At 45.0% G+C, this 25,454-nt stretch overlaps 1 protein-coding gene across 9 annotated transcripts in view; it reads left to right on the top strand.

Annotated features, from left to right (window-relative positions):
* Positions 1-25,454, top strand: part of MAP7D2 (MAP7 domain containing 2) — a 111,811-nt gene that overhangs the window by 29,243 nt on the left and 57,114 nt on the right. For all 9 annotated transcript variants that reach the window (XM_055267835.2, XM_055267839.2, XM_055267838.2 and 6 more), the window contains exon 2: positions 25,051-25,128. In XM_055267835.2, the coding sequence (XP_055123810.1) occupies positions 25,051-25,128 (78 nt within the window). The remainder of the gene's footprint in view (positions 1-25,050; positions 25,129-25,454) is intronic.

The raw sequence follows: 25,454 nt of genomic DNA, 5'->3' as shown, positions 1-25,454 counted from the left end.
TGGCCAACATGGTGAAATCCTGTCTCTACTGAAAATACAAAAATTAGCCAGAAATTGCTTGAACCCAAGAGGTGGAGGTTGCCGTGAGCCGAGATCGTGCCACTGCACTTCAGCCTGGGCAACAAAGTGAGACTCTGTCTCAAAAAAAAAAAAAAAAAGAAAGAGAACACAGGAGAAAACTTTCATGACCTTGGGATAGGCAAGGACTTCTTAGAACACAAGAAGCTCAAATTATAAAAGAAAAAAATTGATAAATCAAACTTCATCAAAAATTAAATCTTCTTTTCGTCAAAAGATACCATTAAAATTAAAAGGCAAATAAGTTGAGGCTAAAATATTCACAATAAAAATGTCAGACAAAAAACTGTGTCCAGGCTGGGTGTGGTAACTCACGCCTGTAATCCCAACACTTTGGGAGGCTGAGGTGGGAGGATTGCTTGAGCCCAGGAGTTCGAGACCAGCCAGTGCAAGATGGTAGGACCCTGTCTCTGCAAAAAAAAAAAAAAAAAAAAACTGAAAATTAGCTAGGTGTGGTGGGGTACACCTGTAGTCCCAGTTGCCAGGGAGGCTGAGCCAGTAGGATCCCTTGAGCCCGGGAATTTCAGGTGACAGTGAGCTATGATGATGTCATGGCACACTCCAGCCTGGGACACAGAGCGAGACTCCACGTCAAAAAAAAAAAAAGAAAACTATTGACCAACCTTCTTGTGAATAAAATATAAGCAAATAAAAACATCCTGCAACTCAGCAAGTAACCCCAAAAATGTGCAGAAGATGTGAACAGAGGCTGGGCACAGCTCACACCTGTAATCCCAGTACTTTGGGAGGCCAATGCAGGCAGATCACTTGAGGTCAGGAGTTCGAGGCCAGCCTGGCCAACATGGTAAAACCCTGTCTCTACAAAAAATACAAAAAAAAAAAAAAATTAGCCGGGCGTGGTGGTATGCACCTGTAATCCCAGCTACTTGGGAGGCTGAGGCAGGAGAATCGCGTGAACCTGGGAGGCGGAGGTTGCAGTGACCCGAGATAGCGCCACTGCACTCCAGTCCAGTGACAGTGTGAGACTCCGTCTCAAAAAAAAAGAAAAGAAATTGGTTGCTGGATCCATAAGTTAAAAGAATTTTGACCTTCTTAAACTCCCCAGTTGACTTGTGACATGTTTTTAAGCCTGGACCTGCTATTTGCTTGTGAGTTAGACCATGATGGTTAGCAGAGAGGTAAAATAATTTTAAATATTTTACTAAGTAATAGTCACATGTGTCTGAAATACTGTAATTTCTGAAAATAGGGCTAGATTTGTGAAGTTTTATTGCCAAGACAGGCTGTGAAAGTCTTTTCCTTAAATGAATTAGAAGCCCAGAGTTGAATATGTTGTTTTAGTCTGTTTGTGTTGCTGTAAGATAATACCTGAGGCTGGGTAATTTATAAAGAGAAGAGGTTTATTTGGCTCATGATTCTGCAGACTGTGCAAGAAGCATCTGCTTCTAGTGAGGGCCTCAGGCTACTTCCACTCATGGCGGAAGGGGAAGGGGAGTCAGCATGTGCACAGACCACATGCAGAGATAGAGGAAGAGAGGGAGGAAAGGCATGTGCTGGGCTCTTTTTTACATCCAGCTCTGGAGGGACTCTCCTGGGAACTAACAGAGCAAGAACTCTCATTACCACGAGGATAGCACCAAACCCTCATGACCCAAACTCCTCCCACCTGGCTTTACCACCAATATTGGGGATGAAATGTCAACGTCCGTTATCTAGACTATAGCGTATGTGTTACAGGTTTCTGTTGTGAAGTGAAATATATTTTCCTTTGCAAACCATGCCTTTAAGGCAAGGCCTTGCCTTTCACCTTTAGGCAACTGTCACCCTCCCCACCAATGTGTTATTCTGGAGTCGGACTGCCTGAGTTTGCAACGCACCTCTGCCACTTACCAGTTCTGTGACCTCAAGAAAGTGTCTTAATGTCTCAGTTTCCCCACCTGGAAAATGGGTACAATAATAGTACTTACTGCATAGATTTGTTAGGGTAATCAAATAAGTGTAGACATGTAAAGCATTTAGGGAGGCTGAGGCAGGAGAATTGCTTGAACCCAGGAGGCAAAGGTTGCAGTGAGCTGAGATCGCACCACTGCACTCCAGTCGGCGACAGAGCGAGACTGTCTCAAAAACAAAACAAAACAAAAAAAAAAACAAACAGCATTTAGGACTGTGCCCAACATGATCAATGTTGATTATTATTGTCATCATTATTATTGCTATCCTCATTATCATTATTTCTCTAAACTGGCTATTGTTGAAATCTCTCAGGCCGGGCGCGGTGGCTCAAGCCTGTAATCCCAGCACTTTGGGAGGCCGAGGCGGGCGGATCACGAGGTCAGGAGATCGAGACCATCCTGGCTAACACGGTGAAACCCCGCCTCTACTAAAAATACAAAAAATTAGCCGGGCGTGGTGGCAGGCGCCTGTAGTCCCAGCTACTCGGGAGGCTGAGGCAGGAGAATGGCGTGAACCTGGGAGGCGGAGCTTGCAGTGAGCCGAGATCACGCCACTGCACCCCAGCCTGGGGGACAGAGCAAGACTCCGTCTCAAAAAAAAAAAAAAGAAATCTGTCATTAAGCTATTTTCCATGCCTCCCAAATTCTTTAACAAGTAAACTTATCACTTTTCCCCCAAGTCTCCCGAGGCTACTTCCTATTTCTGCACATTTCCACATACGATGCCAACCACTGTTCTCCTGGCTTCCTGGGCCCACAACTTCAGATCTTCTTTGACTCTCTCCTCCCCACCTCCATTCAGTTGCCTATATGTGTAGTGTCTACCTTTTCATACTAGAATTATCCTTTACTTTCCATTCAGATTCTAATCACCTCCCATCTGGATTATTCATTTATCGTGTAGCTGAAATGGGACCGTGTAGCTGAAATGGGAGGACAAGGTTCCTGTGGGCCCAGCCCTGGACCCACTTGTGTGGGATAGGGGACAGGAGCAGCTGGGAAGGCAGGATTGGGTGCGGGGCATGGACATCAGCAGTGTGAGGGACAAGATAAGGAAAGGACAGTGAGAAGAAGGCTCTGAGAAGGACCGGCCACACTTTAGGGCCTGCCTGTATTTGAAATGCCTTTATTAGCTTTTGCATATTCCTCAGGGACATCTCTTTGCATACAATGAAGGTCTTTGGGTGAACTGGATGAAATGGCTTGTTACCAGCTTGAATGATCACTTAGAAAAAAACTGCGCAGGCCTGCACAGTGGCTAATACCTGTAATCCCAGCACTTTGGGAGGCTGAGGTGGGTGGATCACTTGAGGTCAGGAGTTCGAGACCAGCCTGGCCAACATGGTGAAACTCTATCTCTACTAAAAATAGAAAAATTAGCTGAGCATGGTGGCAGATGCCTGTAATCCCAGCTACTTGGGAGGCTGAGGCAGGAGAATCGCTTGAACCCGGGAGGTGGAGGTTGCAGTGAGCCAAGATTGCACCACTGCGCTCCATCCTGGGCAGCAGAGTGAGACTTCGTCACAAAAAAATTAAAAAAATAAAAAAAATAAAAAATAAAAGAAAAAAACTTGAGAAAGCATTTTACCTTGTTCCTTCTCTTTATCTTTGTTTCTTACATTTGGTGACCATATTGGCCATGTATTGTGTGCATACAACCATCACGCCCTGTCTTCAATTTTGAAACCTCAGAAGGTGGATACTGTGCTCGATGACAGTACTCAGTGCCATATTGATGAGCAGAACGTTGGGTTACCTTGGGAACACAGACGTCCTTCCTTGTTACTATAAAAAGGGCCACAGTGGCTGTGGTTGTAAGGCAACCTACATTTTACTGATTCTTTATGGTAAAAACGTGCCTGTAGGGAAATGCTGTATTTTTTTAAGAACTTTGATGAGATACATCAGACTTCCTTTTAGTGCTGATCAAATCAGGTAAACCCAGTTTTCAGTACTTATGGGTTTTTACAGGTATCAAAGCTGTTTCCAGCCATCCTTCTTCTCCTCTTTCCTGTGCCCACAGTAAGTAGGCAGGATATTTGTTGTAAGACTCAATATGAATTTTTTCACCAACAGGGATTATGACTAAGAGTATAATTTATACTAATGTCCTTAGGAGGGGACTTATTTGCCTGGTGGGGCCTGTATAGGTCATATGAAGGCAGATGGCGTGTGTTTGACCTCCTCAGGGTGGCCTGTTGAGCAGGGTTGCCTGGCCAAGTAAGCCTTCCCACTCCAGATTGTGAGGCAACTCAATGTGTTTGCCTCGCTTGCAGGTTCCTACCATGGTTTCACTGTACTGCCATCTGGGAAAGGAAGGTTGGTGCAGTTTATTCCATAATAATTAAAAGCCTTACCACTACTAATAAGGCGTTTAGATACAGCCGTACTGGCCGGGTGTGGTAGCTCACACCTGTAATCCCAGCACTTTGAGAGACTGAGGCAGGTAGATAGATCACTTGAGGTCAGGAGTTCGAGACCAGCCTGGCCAACATGTCAAAACCCCATCTCTACTAAAAATACAAAAATTAGCTGGGCGTAGTGGCGCGCACCTGTAATCCCAGCTACTCGATAGGCTGAGGCAGGAGAATTGCTTGAACCAGGGAGGCGGAGGTTGCAGTGAGCCGAGATTGTGCCAGTGCACTGCAGCCTGGGCAGTAGAGTGAGACTCTGTCTCAAAAAGAAAGAAAGAAAGAGAGAGAGAGCGAAAGAGAGAGAGAGGGAGGGAGGGAGGGAGGGAACAGGAAGGAAGGGAGGGAGTCCTACCTAGGGGAACAAATTATGCCCATTGATGCTGTCGAACACCTATCAGAAGTTTACTAATTCTCTGTGATTGAAGAATTATTTTATTATTGCTGCCATTTTTTTTTTTTTTTTTTTTGAGACAAAGTCTCGCTGTCGCGCAGGCTGGAGTGCAGTGGCGCGATCTCGGCTCACTGCAGGCTCCCCCACCCCGGGTTCACGCCATTCTCCTGCCTCAGCCTCTCAAGTAGCTGGGACTACAGGCGCCCGCCACCACGCCCGGCTAATTTTTTGTATTTTTAGTAGAGACGGGGTTTCACTGTGTTAGCCAGGATGGTCTCGATCTCCTGACCTCGTGATCCGCCCGCCTCGGCCTCCCAAAGTGCTGGGATTACAGGCGTGAGCCACCGTGCCTGGCCTATTGCTGCCATTTTTAACAAAGCCACCCAAATGGGAATCGTGTTTATTTTCTTTATCATTTTCTGATGTTTTATATTACTACCATATATTGATGTGGCATGAACCAAGGTGTATACACTGTGAAGAAGGTTTTTCTATTTGTCACATGTAGTGTAGCTTACTACAGCAGGCTTCCTTACCCTTGGCACTACTGACTTTTGGGGCTGGATGATTCTTTTTTTTTTTTTTTTTGTGAGTCTCGCTCTGTTGCCCAGGCTGGGGTGCAGCGATGCGGTCTCAGCTCAGTGTAACCTCTGCCTCCCGGGTTCAAGTGATTCTCCTGCCTCACACTCCCGAGTAGCTGGGATTACAGGCGTGTGTCACCACACCTGGCTAATTTTTGTATTTTTAATAGAGACAGGGTTTCACCATGTTGGCCAGGCTGGTCTCGTACCCCTGACCTCAAGTGATCCACCCATGTCAGCCTCCCAAAGTGTTGGGATTACAGGCGTGAGCCAAGGGCTGGATGATTCTTGTTTGAGGCTGAGGGTTGTCCTGTGCACTGTAGAATGTTTAGCAGTGTCCCTGACCTGTACCCACTAGATGCCAGTAGCACCTCCCCTGGAGATATTTTGGAGTCTCAGAGTATCTCCAGACTTTGCCAAGCACTGGGGTACACAGTCTTCCCTGGTTGAGAACCACAGTATTAGAGTGTAAGGATTGTGTAGCTTGCTATTTTTAAAGGCAGTGGTCATCTGAAGCACTAGTTTTTGGTCAGCTATAATAGAAATGTATGTATTGACCTTTAAGTGTGACAGTTTGGCTAACTTAAAATAATGTGGTAAATCCAAAACCCGATTGCTGTGATGTACTAGCATGCTTAAATAGCAACAGCATATTGCTGTTCTTTGATGATCGTTTTTGCGGATGAATGGCAACACACAGGATTTGAAAATGCATATATCATTTATTTTATCTTCCTGAAATGAAAAGGAAAGAAATAGTGACAGCCACAACAGCCCAGGTACCATCCATACTCAGGCATACCTGTAGTGCACATGGGAAAAGCACTTTTCCTATGTGTTATTTTGGAATGGCAGTGGCCTTTTCTGTGGAACGGCCAAAAGAGAAGCTTGTACATGTCCATAAACCTTGGGAATTCTCCCCTGAAGGCCTCGTTGTTTTACTTTTCACAAATCTTTCCCAGAACCAAATATTCAGTTCCACGGTTTACCTTTTCTTTTTTTTTATCATAATCTGTAGTTTTACTATTTTCAAAATAAACTTTTAACTACTGGCAGCAATAAATTGAACTTTAAGATTCATGGTTCTTTTGTTTTCCAAAGAGGGTTTTAGCAGGGATGCAGTTAGAGGCTGGAGGTGGGTGAGATAGAGGTAAATTTAATTAACAAGCTAGAGATAACTGCGAGGCTGTTTAAAAGGCCAACCAGACTGCCCTGAACAATGTTGAATGGGGTTACACATTGTACTCTGCTTTTGTGGTTTAAAAATAATCTATTTGTGGCCAGGCGCAGTGGGTTACGCCCGTAATCCCAGCACTTTGGGAGGCTGAGGCAGGCAGATCACAAGGTCAGGAGTTCGAGACCAGTCTGGTCAATATAGTGAAACCCCGTCTCTACTAAAAATACAAAAAATTAGCCGGGTGCGGTGGTGTGCACCTGTAATCCCAGCTACTTGGGAGGCTGAGGCAGGAGAATGGCATGAACCCAGGAGGCGGAGGTTGCAGTGAGCCGAGATCACGCCATTGCACTCCAGCCCAGACAACAGTGTGAGACTCTGTCTCAAAAAAAAAATAAAAAAATAATAATCTATTTGTGCCATGAACCTGTTTCTTTCCTCAAGGCCTCAAAGTGCCCTTGAAGATTGTCCTTGTTTAAGAATTATGTTGTGGCTGGGCTGAGGGTGCCAGACGCACAGATCTGTAGGCCTAGGATGGGGGTAACTCTGCTGGGCATGTTTTTCAGAGACAAATGGAAATGGAAGAGGGGTTCTAACTTTCAAAATCATTTTTAACATGTCTCTCAATTGTTGTAATACCAAGAGTTTTTCTCTCTAATTAAAAAAATTTTTTTTTTTTTGTAGAGACAGGGTCTTGGTATGTTGCCCAGGCTGGTCTTGAACTCCTGGCCTCAAACGATGCTCCCACTTTCTTCCTAAGCACTGGGAATACAGGCATGAGCCACTGCTCCCAGCCCAAAAGAGTGATTTTTTTTTTTCCTAGCCCTTTTATTTATCCTTTGCATTTTGTTTTAAAACTAAGGAATCCTATGCTGGGCATGGTGGCTCAGGCCTGTAATCCCAGCACTTTGGGAGGCCGAGGTGGGTGGATCACGAGGTCAGGAGATTGAGACCATCCTGGCTAACATGGTGAAACCCCATCTCTACTAAAAATACAAAAAATTAGCCGGGTGTTGTGGCGGGCGCCTGTAGTCCCAGCTACTCGGGAGGCTGAGGCAGGAGAATGGCGTGAACCTGGGAGGCGGAGCTCAGGAATTCATATAGTGAGCTATGATTGCACCACTGCACTCCAGCCTGGGCGACAGAGCGAGTCTCTGTCTCAAAAAAAAAAAAAAAAAAAAAACAACTAAAGAATCCTGTTGAAACGGAAGCCAGCTGGTGGTAGGCACTTCCCTAATGACTTGCATTGCTCTTCAGTAGCCTTGTCAATGGCCTCTGGATTCAGTGGCGTAACTGGGACCATCTCTGCTGTGGGCCAGAATTGCCATGAGCTAAGTTGGAATAGCAGGGCTAGGAGACCAAGCAGTTCACATTGGATAGTTTGTGCTCAGCAGTGATTAAAGTTCAGATCTGGGCCGGGCACGGTGGGTTATGCCTGTAATCCCAGTACTTTGGGAGTTTGAGGCGGGCTGATCACCTGAGGTCAGAAGTTTGAGACCAGCCTGGCCAACATGGTGAAACTTCGTCTCTGCTAAAAATACAAAAAGCTGAGCGTGGTGGCGCACACCTGCAATCCCAGCTACTCAGGAGGCTGAGGCACAAGAATCCCTTGATCCCAGGAGGCAGAGGTTACAGTGAGCTAGGATCGTGCCACTGCATTCCAGCCTAGGCGACCGAGTGAGACTCTGTATCAAAAAAAAAAAAAAAAAATCAGATCTGATGCCCAGTGAGATGGCCAAGGAAGAGTTGTCAGCCTAGGAAGAAGGCGCTGTCCTCAGGGAAGGGGTCTGAAGGGTCCTGTCAACCCTGTAACAGTGAGGATGGAGGGACCCCAAACAACCACATATATGTAATTGTGCAGAAACAGAAACAAGGAATGAGGACAAAATAATCAGCTTGAGACAAAGAGCTTGCAGTTGGCTTGCTCATACTCAAGAGTGCAGCTTGTCCTATGGTAGGGACTTGGGGCCTTATGGGCATCTGGGCCGGGAATGCCATGGAGATTGGCCGGAAAGGTCTCTGGTGAGCCTTTGGGATCCTTTTTTCTTTCTTTTTCTTTTTAGCTATCTCCCTATAGGAAGGATGAGACTCTTTTACATCTTTTACTTTCATGTTATTAAACACACATACACATCACCATGAATAGAAATCAAATGACATTGCTAATATTGGAAACTCCACAGGTAATTTCTCTTTACCAGTCATTACCTGCTGGATTCTGTCCACAGTTTAAAAGAGATATTTGTACGTTTCTTGTGCTTTGTTGCTGAGAAAAAGCAACAAGCTTCTAAGCAAGAGTAATTTATCCCCGTGTCTTGGCCCTCTTTCCAGAAGCTCAAGGCCTTTCCGAGTCTTGTCTTGGATTGGTGAGTTGGGAGCTTGTATTTTCACATGACACAACCCTCATTGAGCAACTGCTTCTCCTGATATGTAACCTGACAGCCAGCCTCTGCCCCACCATTACAGGAAAATAATGGCTGGGTTAGGCTGAGGAATAATGATGCCTGACATTTATTGAGCAGTGCTTGTGTAGCACATAGTGTACTGAGCAGTTCCCTCTTTCCCTCCTCCTGTTTGCATCCTTTCCCTCTCAATTAATGCTCCTAGTGATCCAGTGAGTGGGCACGATCTCCATGGGGTTAGAACCCAGGCTACCTGGCTCTGGAGCCCCTGCTCCCAGGCACTATACTCAGCTGCCCTCTCTGTACTTGCTGGGGGATGTGGGGGTGCTCTTCCAGGGTCATTTTGTCTGCATTATTGGAGCCCTTTATCAGGTGAGACTCCAGAAGCTCACGCAAAAGCCCTGCGTGTCAGAGCCTCTCCATCTTGAAAGGACCTGAGGCCAAGTTGAGATGCCCAGACCCACATGCCCTGTCCATGGTAGAAAACTCTACCCTTGCTGCCCTGTCCATGTTTACTGCCTTATCTCATTCTAGTCCCATTTGCTTGTTGGTTTTTCGGGATCACCTTGTATAGGGTGGGTAGATTCCACATTCTTGTTGTTGAAGAACAGGTATGCACAAAAAACTGTGACGACCAGAATTACACAGAAAGGAGAGCATGAAGGTGGAGGAGAGATGATCTTGCAACCACCACACAGGGAAGAAGGCTGGGAGGACAGACCTCAGCATAGAGTCACCCATATTACCTTAGGGAGCCCTGAGCTTAGCTGTATAGGTTTCTTTTAACTAGCAAATCATGCTGTGAATAGAATATGCTGTGCATATTGGCTTATTTTGAAATTACATATAATTGTAGAAACACAGGAAGCTAGGTAATTCCTGCCTCTCAGGTGAGGATCCAGGGTGGGAGCTAAGCTTTCGTATCATGGTGCTCAGTAGATAATCAGTTGAGTTTAATTTTTCTAGACTATGTCTTCCTTCACTACCTTTGAGTTTGCTCGTCTTAGCTTCTAAGCAAACTATCAGCTTGGCAGAGAAAGCCTTAGAATGAAAACTGTGACCTCTTAGGAAGTTGTGGGGGGGTTCCTGGAGGAGTTTTATGGGGTTCTTGGGAAGACTGAAATGATTCCAGGATTTGGGGCCCAGTGGTCATCTGCCCCAACTTCTTTTGTCTGTGTTCTCTTCTATCATCAGGGGAAAGGAGCCAACTGTGAATACTCCTTCATGCCAAGCATTTTCACAAGGTTTTGCTTCTGCCCCATAACCTTGGGATGTAGGCAGTAATGTTCCTATTTTATAGAAGAGGAATTTAAGCCTCTGAGATGTTAAGGAATTTACCCAGTCTCTTGACTGGGATACAGTTGGGCAGGCCACATCGATGGAGCCAAGAAGAAGCTCTCAGGGCCGAGGGGGCTGAGCTTTATCTATGAATGGGGAGAAAATCCAATTGAGGCAGTTTTACTGGTAGTTGTAGAAAGAACCAGGCCTTTGGGGCATTTGTAGCTGGGATCTGATGTAGACTGGAGACAGTTAAAGGCATGAGAAAATCAGGTTAACAGTTACCCTGGAAGATAACAGCTATCAAGGAAGAGTTCAGGACCAGGGAACCAGCTTCTTAGATTTCCTTATCTTCTGGTAACCAGCAAGGTTAGGCCTTTTTGCCATGCTCTTTCAGAGCCCTGACTCTTCAGCCACTCCCTGGGCCTTTGCAGGTGACTTCAGTTCCCATGCTGGCCCTGGCAGGGGGCATACCTCCTATTTCCCATGCTGCCCTTGGAGTCCAAGTACACCCCACTTCTTCACAGGGCCACAGTGAGGATGTGGTTACCTGGGAGTTCCCGGGTTATTCTTCATAGCTTTGGGCACTAACAACATATGGCAGGTGGTCAGCACTGAATTTTGCCTTTTCTGTTTGTTGCTGTAGTTGTTACAGCTTTTAAAATAGGTATAAATTACATACACTACAATGCACAAATTTTAAGTCTACTGTTTGATGAGTTTTGGCAAATATGTACACTCTCGGGGCCCAGCCTACCCGATGGGTCCCCCACTGGAGGCTTGGGGCAAGCTGAAGACATTGCTTATGTGAAAACAAGGATTAAAGATCAGGGAGGGTCAGGGGCTGGTTCTAGACTGTGGTAGTAGACATGGTGGTGGTCAGGTAATGAGATTAAGGAACACTCATGCTTTCTGGATACTCAGGACATATCTCATTTAAGGGCCATATCTAAACCAGTAATAATGATGATAATACTGTTAGCTAATATTTATTAGGCATTTAATATGTGCTAAGAGCTTTGCATATATTGTTCCTTAAGCTCCACATTACTCTGTAACACAGGTGCTGTTTAACAGATGAGAAAAGTGAGGCTGAGAAGCTTCCCCAGAAGTCACACTTAGTGTGTGCTGAACAGGGATTTAACTGAGCTGGGCAGAGCCCACTCCTCTTTCTTAGCATCATCCTTCGTGCTTCCCAGTAGGAATAGCTACCATTTTCTAGATATCTAGATCCCTTGGTCAGTGCTCCTTCCCTTTAGGCCCTCTCATTATTGAGAGTCAACCAGACTGGCCTCAAATTCATGCTTTGCTACTTAATAGCTGTGTGACTTTGGACAGATTTCTTACCCTCTCTGAGTCTCAATTTCCTCATCTATAAAATGGGGGTGCCTCCCACCTCCTAGGATTATTGTGAGCATTAAATAATATTTGCAGAGCATAATGCCTGGCCAGAAGTAGGTGCTCAGGAACTTGTGTTTTTAGAAAAAGACAATCTAGCCCACAAATATGTGTACAGTCCTCAAAACCAGGCACAGTTGCATTTTATAACTTGGCGTGTTGTCTTTTGGTTCTGGGGAGCTTATTTACCAGATTGAGTTATTGGCACAGGAGTTCCTAGGGTGGCTGAGTACATGTGTATGAATATAGAAGAATAGCATCATCATATACCACCTTCATAATTAGTGTTTGTGAGATGTCATCTCTATGCACTTTTTAAATAAGAAATTGCTTATTTTGCTGAAGACAGGATCTCTCATTTCTACTATAAAGGGCATGTGTCTACATGTGTAGACAAAAACAAGCAAACAAACAGTGATTGGTAACTGATATACTCTTTGCAGAAGATGAGAAATCAAGAGGACATATACATGTTTCTAGTATAATTTTTGTTGGAAAAGAATCCTTGCCCTAGTTTTACACTGGCAGTGTTGTAATGTACTCTATCTTGTCATCCCCATTAGGAAAGATAGCCTGATTGAGGTTTCCAGGTGTATGTGCAGAGGACCTCCATAGTGGAAGGTGGAGAACAATAAATAGGAGCATGTGCATTAGAATAGCCAACACAGAATAGCTGGATTTGTTGAGCTCCTATTGTGTGCTGGATACAGTTAAGCAATGCCTGTATCTCATTTAATCCTCACTCTAAGATAGGTTCTACTCTTATCTCCATTTTATAGAAGAGGAAGCTTAGAGCAGGTCCTGCAGAACTTTCCTGGTTTTTTTTTTTTTCAGACGATGCTCAGGGTGGAGTGCAATGGCGCAACTTTGGCTCACGGCAACCTCCACCTCCCAGGTTCAAGCACTTCTCGTGTCTCAGCCTCTCAAGTAGCTGGGACTATCTTTATGCCACCACACCTGGCTAATTTTTATATTTTTAGCGGAGACGGGGTTTTGCGTTGTTGGCCAGGCTGGTCTCAAACTCCTGACCTCAGGTGATCTGCCCACCTTGGCCTCCCAAAGTGCTGGGATTACAGGCGTGAGTCACTGCACGCGGCTAGAACTCCTGTTGTACCTTCTTCCGATAACCGTGTGTAGAGGATTTTGTGGCAGAATGGTGATGATTACATGCCAGGTTTTGGAGTGGGGGTCGGGGGAGGGATCCATTCTCATTATTATTATTTGACCTTAATGTCAAAGTGCTATGCACTTTGTATTGTTTGGGCTTCGCCCAATTCTACATTTAGTAGGGAAAATGGCCCTTCTCTTAGCTGTGCAATTGTGATTTAAGAAAATCGTTGAGGAATCATTTGAATTGTTTAGTAATCTTACATGTCTGCATTTTTCTGGAAAATGTAATTCAGTTAGCTGTTTTAAAAGGAAACCTATGGGAATTTAGTGGGCATATTTTATAAAAATCTATTAACGGCGTAGATTCGTGTATAGTCTTAAAGTAGTTCCCTATTTCTCCACTTCTTTCTTTTCAAGGACTTTTTGGCATCTGTATACAATTTTTTTTTTTTTTTTGAGACTAAGTTTTGCTCTTGTTGCCCAGGCTAGAGTGCAGTGGCTTGATCTTGGCTCACTGCAACCTCCGCCTCCTGGGTTCAAGAGATTCTCCTGCCTCAGCCTCCCGAGTAGCTGGGATTACGGTGCACGCCACCATGCCTAATTTTTGTATTTTTAGTAGAGACGGGGTTTCGCCATGTTGGCCGGGCTGGTCTCGAGCTCCTGACCTCAGGTGATCCACCCGCCTCGGCCTCCCAAAGTGCTGGGATTACAGGCATGAGCCACTGCGCCCGGCCTATATACATTTTTTAAATGTCTATACCTTTTGGATGTCTATACCTTCATCCTAGTAGTCAGTAGTTATTGAACTTAAATCTTAGTTCTAGACTTGCCTCATTCAAAAGTGTAAATCATGACATCTTTGAAAGGGGCACGTTGCAAGGAATGAATTGGGTGATAATAGTGACTTTCTTATCACCATTTAAGAGAAAATTTAAGCCAGTTCAGAAAATTATAGCAGGTAGGAAATGGATTAGATCACTCATTGTCAGAGTGTGGTCCCTAGACTAGCAGCATCAGCATCATCTGGGAATTTATTAGAAATACAAATTCTCAGGCCCCACCCCAGACCTACTAACTCAGAAATTCTAGGGGTAGAGCCCAGCAGTTTTTAATAAGCCCTCTAACGGATTCTGATGCACACGAAAGCTTGAGAATCACTGGATTAGAACCCTCCCCCACCCAAAAAAAATGCTCAGAAGAGTTATTAAGCTATTGCAAGAAATGGCATCTTCCTGAGAGACAAATTTAAGTTGAAACCACCTGGTTCTGCTCTTGTCAGAGATAGAAAATGGAATAAATGGCCACTGATAGGTCTTTGTAACCGTATGATTCCCCTGAGGTTAGTTCCTGCCTAGGTATTTGTTTCCAAAATAAATATCCCAAATAAATACCAGAACTTCATGTAATAGCCAAAGAAATAGAATTCAGTAGTCAAAAGGGATTAAAAGCAATTTATACATTTACTGGAGACTAGAAAAGTGTCAAAAGATGAATTCCTAGCATTGAGCTTTTTGCCTAGTCCTCTGTCTCCCAGTATTATTTGTGCGCACACACACTGACACACCCACACACTGTACCTTCCAAGATTCACGCAAAACCCTTCCCTCACCCAGTTCCTAGTCAGAACTCTCCCCAGAAGCAGTCCAACATGGCTCATGGCTTCCTAGTCCCTCATCTCTCTTTCACTTCCTTCTCTCTTTTATTCCCCCCATCCGCCACCCCCATGCAGCATATTTTTCCCCTTTCCAGTGTCGATTAATGAAAACTGATTCATTTCTCACAGTCCTGGAAATCTACCCACATACATTCTCCATCTGTGTAATGAAAGCCCAATAATTGATTCATATTGGATGGGTAGAATGGAAAAAGCCAAGAACATGAAGACAGAGTTCTCTTTCTGGTGGAGAGAGAGATGGAGCAGTCTCATCTCTGGTTGAATGGGGCCTCAGAGCTGTTCCACCTGAAATTTCATGATTTGGGATTTTGAAAGTGCCAATCATAGATTAAATTGACTTTTTAGGGTTTTCTTTTTTTGCACATTGTATGCTGGTATGATTAAGCCTTCATTTTAACACTGTTTTTGTTTGTTTGTTTGTTTGTTTGTTTTGAGATGGAGTCTCATTCTGTCACCCAGGCTAGAGTGCAGTGGCATGATCTTGGCTCACTGTAACCTCCACTTCCCAGGTTCAAGTGATTCTCCTGCCTCAGCCCCCTGAGTAGCAGGGACTACAGGCACACACCACCACACCCAGCTAATTTTTTGTATTTTTTGTAGTGACGGGGTTTCACCATGTTGGCCAGGCTTGTCTTGAACTCCTCACCTCAGGTGATTCGCCTGTCTCAGCCTCCCAAAGTGCTGGGATTACAGGAGTAAGCCACCACGTCTGGCCTCATTTTAACACTGTTAAGGGTTGCTTTGTTGATGTTCTCAGAGTGCCTTTAATGGTTATGGATTTCATTTTGAAGAAAAATTAGGTTGCTACACAATTTTGCTGTTGGTTTTCATCAAAAGTCCATTGCCTTAAAGCACTGATCCTGAGTTATGGAGAGAATTGAGATTTAGCCCTACACTGAAAGAAATTTAAATGGAAAGTTTAGTGACCTTGTGGGATTGTAATTGGTTTTGAGGTTTTAAATGAAAAATATGAGGCGGGAGTATGTGATGCTTTCTGAACAAAAACAATATACCCTCATGCAATAATGAAAAAGGTTCTAGATTCTGTCAGTTGATTTTCAGTTCCCACTTGCAAGATTGAAAAGTTCAATTGGATTTCAGGCTTTATTATTTTCTAGCATATTTTTGCATAAATCATTACCCTTGCCTGGAATTTCCAACTCCTGCCTTTCACTGATCTGAATCTGACCCCACCTCCTCTCTCCCAGGAGAGCAGCAGAGTCCAGAAGAAATCACACTGGATTAAAAGTCAGAAAGATAATTAGACTCCTCCCACTTAATAGGACATTGGATGGGTGGGTCACTTGATGTTTTAAAGTCTCCATTTCTTTTTTTTTTTTTTTTTTTTGAGACAGAGTTTCACTCTTGTTGTCCAGGCTGTAGTGCAATGGCACAGTCTTGGCTCACCGCAACCTCCGCCTCCCAGATTCACGTGATTCTCCTGCCTCAGCCTCCCGAGTAGCTGGGATTACAGGCATGTGCTACCATGCCTGGCTAATTTTTCTATTTTTAGTAGATGGGGTTTCTCCATGTTGGTCAGGTTGGTCTCGAACTCCCAACCTCAGGTGATCCGCCCGCCTCGGCCTCTCAAAGTGCTGGGATTACAGGCGTGAGCCACTGCACCCGGCCCATTTCTTTAATCTAGAAAATAACCCCCCGGCCAGGCGTGGTGGCTCACGCCTGTAATCCCAGCACTTTGGGAGGCCGAGGCAGGCGGATCACGAGGTCAGGAGATCGAGACTATCCTGGCTAACATGGTGAAACCCCATCTCTACTAAAAATACAAAAAATTAGCCAGGTGTGGTGGCGGGCACCTGTGGTCCCAGCTACTCAGGAGGCTGAGGCAGGAGAATGGTGTGAACCCGGGAGGCAGAGCTTGCGGTGAGCCAAGATTGTGCCACTGCACTCCAGCCTGGGTGACAGAGTGAGACTCCATCTCAAAAAAAAGAAAAGAACCCCCCTAAAAATAATGGCCAGCAACATTTAATGAGCATTTATTATATGGGAAATTCTTCCCACACATTTCATGTAACCATCACAACAGCTGTTTATCACAACACATTTATCATTTATTGGCAGTTTTTTCATACCCTTTTAAAAATAAACACTCATTTTTCTTCCAACTTGCTAACATTTATTTTTGCTCCACAGTTTTACAAACTATAATTAATAACAAAGCTGTTGGGATTGTGTGACAAAGATACTTTATAGAAATATATATGATTTTCACATACTCAAATGTACCACATAGGTTTGCCTTTGGAACCAGATATATCATCTGGATATTTGGGATGAAAAGGAAAAACAGGCAATCTAGGAGATTTGGGAGAAGGCCACAGATAAGATCAACTAGGCTCTGGATTTTAAGCCTTGTTGTGGAACACTCCCTGATGTGGTTTTTGGTATTTTGCTCTTTTTCGGGGTTTGGGGGGGAGCACTACAAATTCTTTTATTGCAATGTAATTTACTAATAATAACATTAATCATTTTGAAGTGTAATCTGGTGGCATTTTGTACATTCACAGTGTTGTGAAACTGTCACCACTGCCTAAAATACCATCACATTTTCATCACTCCCAAAATAAATCTTGAACCCATTAGTAGTCTTTCACAATGTCTCCCATCCCCTTCGTTCCTTTTTTATGGCTGAACACTATTTCATTGTATGGATGTATAATGCCATATTATATTTATCCAGTGTGATGGTTAATTTTTAGTGTCAACTTGACTGGATTGGGGAATACCTAGAAAACTGGTAAAGCATTATTTTTGTGTGTGTCTGTGAGAGTGTTTCCAGAGGAAATTGGTGTGTGAGTCTGAGTGGACTAGGTGGGGGAAGATCCACCCTCAACGTGGGTGGGATCCTCCAATCCCCTGGAGGCCAAGACAGAACAAAAACTGAGGTGCTCAGTATATGTTACTGCTTCCCCTTCATGAACTTGACATTTCTTGAGTGCTTACTGTGCACAAAACACTGTGCTAGGCCCTTTCGGGGCTACAAGAAGAAATGGGACATAGCCCTGCCCTTAAGAAGCTTGTATCCTGATGGATGGATTGGAAAAGGAGGGTTGGTGAGAGAGGGCATCAGGAGGGTAGAGTTTCCTGTGCCTGAGGGTGGTGAATGAGAGAGGGAAGGACCCGAATGTGAAGTAAAGAGGAAAAAGGTCTGTGAGAATCAGAGCACTGATGGAATTCAATGGAAAGATTAATCTGTGTGTGTGTTGGGGGTGGGGCTATGGGGAGCAGCTCATGGAGCGCCTTCCTTTCTTTACCCTTGTATTCCTTCCACAACTCTAGCAGAATAATGGGTACAAAGATGCCTTAAAATGTTGGTTGTTTTTATAGACACTTCTGGTATGAGGTTAAAATATTCTGCAAATGGGGAGGTTTCCATCAGTGGGACATAATATTCGTGGCCCTTTGATTCAGCAACTTTTTGAGTCCCTCCCAGTCTCTAGGGTGCCAGAGATTCAGAGATAAGACAAGAGTTTAGAGGACAAGGGTCAAATGAAAAGAACCAAATTCTGGCAGGGTGGTGCACACCTGTAATCACAGCGACTGGAGAGGCTGAGGCAGGAGGATTGCTTGAGGCCAGGAGTTAAAGATCAACCAGGGGCAGCATAGCAAGACCCAGTCCCCCTGCCCCTGCCTTCCACCTCCACGGAAAACAAAACAAAACAAAACAAACAGACCTAGACAATAGCATGTAGGGCAGTAACAACCTTGGCAAGGTAAACACTGTGGAGGAATGTAGCAGGTGATCAGTCATTCCTTCTGCAGACTGTTTTGGGGCCCACTCTGCTGAGCTCTGTCATACAGAGTAGCCACAGGGAGGGCCCTGCCCTGTAGAATCACCATAATCTAGAACACTGGTTCTCAAGGTGTGGGCCCTGGACCAGTAGTGTGAGCCTCACCTGGAAGCTTGTTAGAAAGGCAGATTCTCTGGCTCACCCCAGACTTACTCCATCAGAAGCTCTGGAGGTGATGTCCAGCAGTCATTTTCACAAGCCCTCCAGGTGGTTCTGATGCATGCTCAAGTGTGGTGAGCAGTGGGCTAGGACAGTTGTCAGGCCTGGATGCGCATTAGAATCACATGCGGAGCTTTTAAGCAACAGTGCCTAAACCACACCTAAGACTGACTAGATCAGAATCTGAAGGGAGACCCAGGCATCTATATTTTTGAAAGCTCTCCAGGTGATTCCATTGTGTAGCCAAAGTTGAGAAGCGGTGGTCTCCACGTGCTTAAACAGATCATCACAGTGCAACCAAGAGTGACCACTAAGGTGGGAAACAGTGCCTGTGAGTCCACAGAGCAGAGGATGCCTCGCAACCCCTTGAAGGGATCAGGATGGCTCCCCAGAGGAGGTGAGGACCCTTCATTGTATTTCCTATTGGATGAGCTCTTCATTCCTCCTTCCCTTTTTTTCTGGACATTGCAGTTGCACAAATCTGTGTGTGATCAGAAAGGTTATTTTAAAATTCATTTAATGTGATTAATTTTTCAAAGTTGAACACCGCTGGCTTCCCTTTAAAACTTTGTATTTTGATAATGGTTCTTACCAGTACCATGAATAATTGACTAATATCAGGTCATTAATATTCTATAGGAGAGTACTTCAAGCTAATAAAATTCATTTTAAAATTAGTTTTTAAAAATGTGTTCCTGCAGCCCAGGGATAATAGGATCTCAGTCAAGTATGAGATTTTATGCTTTTTTTTTTTTTTTTTTTTTTGAGACGGAGTCTCGCTCTGTCGCCCAGGCTGGAGTGCAGTGGCGCAATCTCGGCTCACTGCAAGCTCCGCCTCCCGGGTTCACGCCATTCTCCCGCCTCAGCCTCTCCGAGCGGCTAGGACTACAGGCGCCCGCCACCACGCCCGGCTAATTTTTTTATATTTTTAGTAGAGACGGGGTTTCACCGTGGTCTCAATCTCCTGACCTTGTGATCCGCCCGCCTCGGCCTCCCAAAGTGCTGGGATTACAAGCGTGAGCCACCGCGCCCGGCCTATGCTTTTCTGTTAACATAAAATAGTTGTTTGGCTGCTCAGTATCCCTGTTTTATTCCAATTTTTTTGTAGGAATTAATTGCCCAGGAAAAGACCTCTGTTTCAGAGTTGCAAGTTTGCCTGGATGCTGTTGCCCTGGGAAACGTTATTGCATCAACAGTGGGGAAGGGGTGGCTCTGACATGGGTGCTCTTTGTCCTTCTGGGTAGGGCATCTCTGAGAGGGTATCCCCTTTAGGTCCTTCCCAGGGCTTCACATTTGGGCCAGATTTTTTAAAAAAATAATTAAACTTTTCTATTTTGAGGTCATTGTCAATCCACATGCAGTTATAAGAAATATTATAGGCTGGGTGCAGTGGCTCATGCCTGTAATCCCAATATTTTGGGAGACTGAGGCAGGAGGACCGCTTGAGGCCAGGAGTTCAAGATCAGCCTGGGCAACATAGTGAGACTGCATCTCTACAGATAAATAAATAAATAATAAAAAAATAGCCGAGGCCAGGCGCGGTGGCTCATGCCTTTAATCCCAGCGCTTTGGGAGGCTGAGGTGGGCAGATTACGAGGTCAGGAGTTTGAGACCAGCCTGACCAACATGGTGAAACCCCGTCTCTATTAAAAATACAAAAGCTAACCAGGCGTGGTGGCGCATGCCTGTAATCCCAGCTCCTCAGGAGGCTGAGGCAGGATAATTGCTTGAACCCGGGAGGCGGAGGTTGCAGTGAGCCGAGATCGCACCACTGCACTCCAGCCTGGACGACAGAGTGACAAGACTCCGTCTCAAAAAAAAGAAAAAAAAAAAGAAAGAAAAGAAAAAGCCGAGCATGGTGACACACGCCTGTAGTCCCAGCTACATGGGAGGCTGAGGTGAGAGAATCGCTTGGGCCCAGGAGTTCGAGGCTGCAGTGAGCTGATTGTGCCACTGCACTCCAGCCTGGGTGACAGAGTGAAACCCTGTCTCAAAAAAAAAAAAAAAAAAATCACAGAGAGAGCCCATGTACCCTTTACCTGGTTTCCCCCAATGGTAATATCCTACAAAACTATAGAACAGTATCACAACTAAGATGTTACCACGGATACAATCAAGACAGAGTACATTTCATGATGCCTTTTATAGACATCCACTTCCCTCCCACCCCTACCCTCTCAACCCCTGGCAGGCATGTAGGCATGGATCTGTTCTCCATAAGTTCTTATGGAGTTCAAAGGTAAAACTGGGTCCCTGGTTTTAAAAAAAGAAAGAGATGGCCATAGACTGTGGCTCACGCCTGTAATCTCAGCACTTCAGGAGGCTGAGGCAGGAGGATTGCTTTAGCCTAGGAGTTCCAACATCAGCCTGGGCAACGTAGGGAGACCTTGTCTCTACTGAAAAATAAAAAAATTAGCCAGGCATGGTGGCGCATACCTGTGGTTCCAGCTACATTGAGGTGGGAGGATCACTTAAGCCCAAGAGTTGGAGGCTGCAGTGAGCCATGATCGTGCCACTGTACTCCAGTTTGGGCAACCAACAGAGTGATAACCTGTCTCAAAAAGATAAAAAAAAGATGATAAATGCACACAAATAGGGCACATGGACAAAGGATGATTGGGTAGGAAAGTTAGACATTTTAGGATTTCAGGCCGTACATAAAGACTTCCTTTTGGAACGGAATTCAGCACTGTATTAGTCTATTTTCACACTGCTGATAAAGACATATCCAAGACTGGGAAGAAAAGGAGGTTTAATTGGACTTACAGTTCCAAATGGCTGGGGAGGCCTCAGAATCATGGAGGGAGGCGAAAGGCATTTCTTACATGGCAGCGGCAAGAGAAAATGAGGAAGATGCAAAAGCGGAAATAAAACCATCAGATCTCGTGAGACTTATTCACTACCATGAGATCAGTATGGGGAATACTGCCCCCATGATTCAAATTATCTCCCACCAGTTCCCTCCCACAACACCTGGGAATTATGGGAGTATAATTCAATATGAGATTTGGGTGGGGACACAGAGCCAAACCATATCAAGCATTACTTCTTGGATACACTGTGTCTTTAGAGGGCATCTCCTGGTGTTAGTGTTCACAGTAATCTACCTGAATTCCTCTGGTTTAAATCTGGCTGTGTTTTGGTAATAACTGGTTTATTTGTTAGAGGCCATGGTTTGTGCTCCAGCCCTCCTTACCTTGGAATGAGCTCAAGGGCTTTTCGACAGCCTTTGGGAGAAGCATATAGAGTCAGAAGGTGGAAGCTGGAGATGAGTTAATTTGGCTTCTCTTGGAATGGATATTCTCAAAATGTTTGCTCAACAATTAAGCAGAAGAAGCAGATGCTGTGTGGAAGAAGCCTTACTCATCCAGTAAATCTCAATCCCGACTGAGCTCAGACCTCCTTATCCACATGTGCCCCAGAGCAGCTAGACGTGCAGAGAGAGAATCACAGGAGGGAGCTGCCAGGCTTCTCACTGCAGGGTGGTAACCGCCAGCCACATGTGGCTATTAAGTGCCTGAAATGTGCCCAGTGTGACTAAAGAACTGAACTGTAACTGTACTTAATTTTGATATGCAATTTAAATAGCCATGTGTAGCTCATGGCTACCAAATGAACACAGAGATTCCACATTGCCCATGTTGGGCTGTTTGAGTCACTCCACCCCTTTCAGTGGGATAAAGCTGAATTTAAAAAAGAAAGAGACGGCCATGCATTGTGGCATGAGCAAGGAGAGGCCTTACAGCTTCCCCCAGGGTCCTCTGTAACCCCTTCCCCACCCAGCATCAGCCATAAAACATTGCTGAGCAAACATTTTCAAACCACTAGTGTGAGGAGGAAGCTGCTAATTAGCCTGCCTGGGCAGGGGCCACATCTGTGTCCAGCTGGGCCAGCGCTTGGCTCACAGTACTGCTTACTTCATGATTATCTAATGAGTCACACTCGACTTCTCTTTAGATTTGCAAGCTCATTCTTGGGGCCAGGTTAGGATTTGTTCCCTGCATGCATCACTGGGTTACAGCACTAAGACCAAGGTGTTACATTTCTTCCTGTGCTGGGGAAGCAGCACAGAAAAGCGGTAACTAAGAATGTGGGTCCTTTCAGCCAGATGTGAGAGATTAGGAAAAAAAATTTTAATGGTTTTTAAAGTGGGTCCTGAAGTCAGTTTCTTGCATTGGAATCTGGCTTCAAGTGCCTCTGTTTCTACACCTGTAAAACAAGGATCATCACAGCACCTCTTGTCATCATAGGGTGGTTGGGCTGAGAAAGTCTGAGCAGTGCGCTTTGTCCTTGGGAACTGCTCAGTTATTACCTCTTATTATGATGATACTGGTGATGTTGACTGTGAGCATGATAATAAAGATTTTCTGGAAAGATGATTTGAAGATGTGACTCTCATGTGTGTCCATGAGAGGGCAGCCTAAAATCATGCATGTGTGTGGAACAAGCAGCCTCTGTAAAGCCTCAAGGTAATATGGGCAGTTTCAAGTGTGTTTGGCCATTTTTCTTCTCTGTTTTTCTTTTTTCCCTCTGTTTGAAGAGCGCTTTCAGCCATTTTCAGGCTTTAGATATGGAGCAGGCCCATGAACACCTAGAGGGCAGGGTGGGCAGTACAGAGCTAGGTTCAGGCCCTGCCTGGGTGGGTGAGTTTGTATAGGTGCCGATGAGAGCATCTGTCTAGGCGTCCTGTGCTTTTCTTTGTAACTTTTCACACAGAACTAATTCTTATTAATCAGACTCTTGAGGTAGACACTAGAACCTGACTGTGTTTAGAGAAAAAAGAAACCTGATTTTCTATGCTTGTTCCCCTTCCACTAACTTCACACCTGCCTTTGAGCATTGTGTGCATGCGTTGGGGCCACCATGTAAGGGGACAGTGGCCAGAGCTGTATAGACCCAGAGTTGCATCAGCCACACATGGCTCTGGAACACACCAGGGGAGACTGAGTTAGAGAGAGAGCAGAATAAGAGTCCTCAAACCATGTGGGAGCACAGAGCATCACAGGGCTGGGGGACTGTGGGGGTCTTGAAGATGGGCAGGGTTTAAACAGGTGGAGCAGGGTAGAGTAAGGGATGGCATGAGCTAGAAGGTGCATGGGAGAAAGGGCAGTGCTGAGGTCAAGTTGGGAAAAGAGTTTGGAGTCAGATTGGGGGGTGGCTGGAATGAGCTGAGGAGTTGGCCTTTAAATTTTTGATGAGGTTTATATTGTTGATAGTGTCATAATGATTAAGAGATGACTAAAAACAAAATGAAGAATGGCACTTGGATTTTTCTAGTACTTATCTCATTTTAATATCCCTGATATATAATCTAGGCTGCAAAACCAGATGTATGTGGGAAATCATGACAATCCAGTATTTGTCACATCATCCCCCTTCCTCATTCCCACTGCCTACGCTGTGGGCCAGGCCTTCAGGCCTTCCTCCTGGACAGCAGCAGGAACCTCCTTAGAAGAAGCACAGGTTGCTGTGGCAGCAAGGCACACTATGATGCCAGCTTGTGATGCTCCCAGAGAGGAAGGCACAGATGCTGGGGAAGTGAACCTGGTTATATTAACATGAAAGCTGACTTCTACAGAATGGTGTGCTTAAATATTATATAGATAATACACTGGGTCCAGTTGTAACAGAGTGCAGTAAATTGTTTGTAATCCTAAAATGATCATGAAGATCCATTTAATCTTTTATTTAGAAAACCCTTTAGGGTTCTGCTGGGGTTGGTTGGAGATGAAAAGCTCCAAGGATATTTCTCAGACATTTTCGGGAAGTTGTCATTTGTTCCATCTTATTCGTTGTAGATATTTGGATGATTCTAAGATACTAAGATTGACATCAGCACAAACTTGGCAGAACCAAAATTGAACTTGAGTGTTGTCTTTCATAGTGCTCACCCAAGGAGCTCACATATTGGCTCCTTTCAGAAAGTAGGCCGGGCACGGTGGCTCATGCCTGTAATCCCAGCACTTTGGGAGGCCAAGGTGGGCGAATCACCTGAGGTCAGGAGTTTGAGACTAGCCTGGCTAACATGATGAAACCCCATCTCTACTAAAAATACAAAAATTAGCCATGCGTGGTTGCACGCGAGGCTGAGGCAGGAGAATCGCTTGAACCTGGGAGGCAGAGGTTGCAGCGAGCCAAGGTTGCACCACTGCATTCCAGCCCAGGCGACAGTGAGACTCTGTCTCAAAAAAAAAAAAAAAAAAAAAAAAGTAAAATGTTCAGTGTCTGTGTAATGAGCAGTATTCAAAATTTTGTCCATTTTTGTGCTTCTCCTCTCCCCCAGGTGGTCCTGCTTCAGGCCTGGGAGCCTGACTAGATGAGGCCTAGTGGGCTTCTCTGCACACTGCCAGGCCCATCTATCACTTACTGTACTTTCTGACCCCTTGTCTGCCTGGGGGCAAAGGATTAGGGAAGGGGCTTTGTCCTGTGGGGCTGATGTTGGCCCAACTACAGGACAGCTTGGCAGGTACATGCAAAAGTGGTAGCTGCTGCCCCTCGGCTGTGTGTGTCATAGAGAGTGACAGATTGGACCTCCTTTGGTTGAAGTGATGGAGATGGATGATGTGCGCGTGCAGTCAGACTTGGGTGCCGTGCCCAGTTGCCTATAGTACTTAGCAGATAGGGAAAGAGTGAAGAACTGAAACATCATCTAGTTTTCTCCTTTGTAGGCATGGAGGGATTTTTGAAATCAGATGAGAGGCAGAGATTGGCCAAAGAAAGACGAGAAGAAAGAGAAAAATGTCTGGGTAAGTTATGCACTTTGGTCATTTTGGTCCAAGGGAGTGGAGATATGGTGGTGTCTTTTCTGAAGATTCTTAGAAATTTGTGAATGGGAACTAGGACAATTGCTAGATGAACATGAAGAATCAGGCGTGAACCTACACTGCCACTGGCATGTTCACAAATAAGTAACTCTCAGAATAGTTCACTCAGCAAACATTGAACCTCTGCTGTGTTCTAGCCACTGTGTTAGGGTCTGCAGATATGATGTTGAAGAAAGAGAAACAGTCGCTGCCCCTGACCTAAGGAAGTCCTAACACCTTCAAGTGTCAACTGTGTACACTCCCTCAGG

Source organism: Symphalangus syndactylus, chromosome X (genome assembly GCF_028878055.3).
Source record: "Symphalangus syndactylus isolate Jambi chromosome X, NHGRI_mSymSyn1-v2.1_pri, whole genome shotgun sequence".
Classification (NCBI taxonomy): domain Eukaryota; kingdom Metazoa; phylum Chordata; class Mammalia; order Primates; family Hylobatidae; genus Symphalangus; species Symphalangus syndactylus.
Note: the sequence above shows the minus strand (reverse complement) of the source record. Positions and strands in the feature narration are given on the sequence as shown.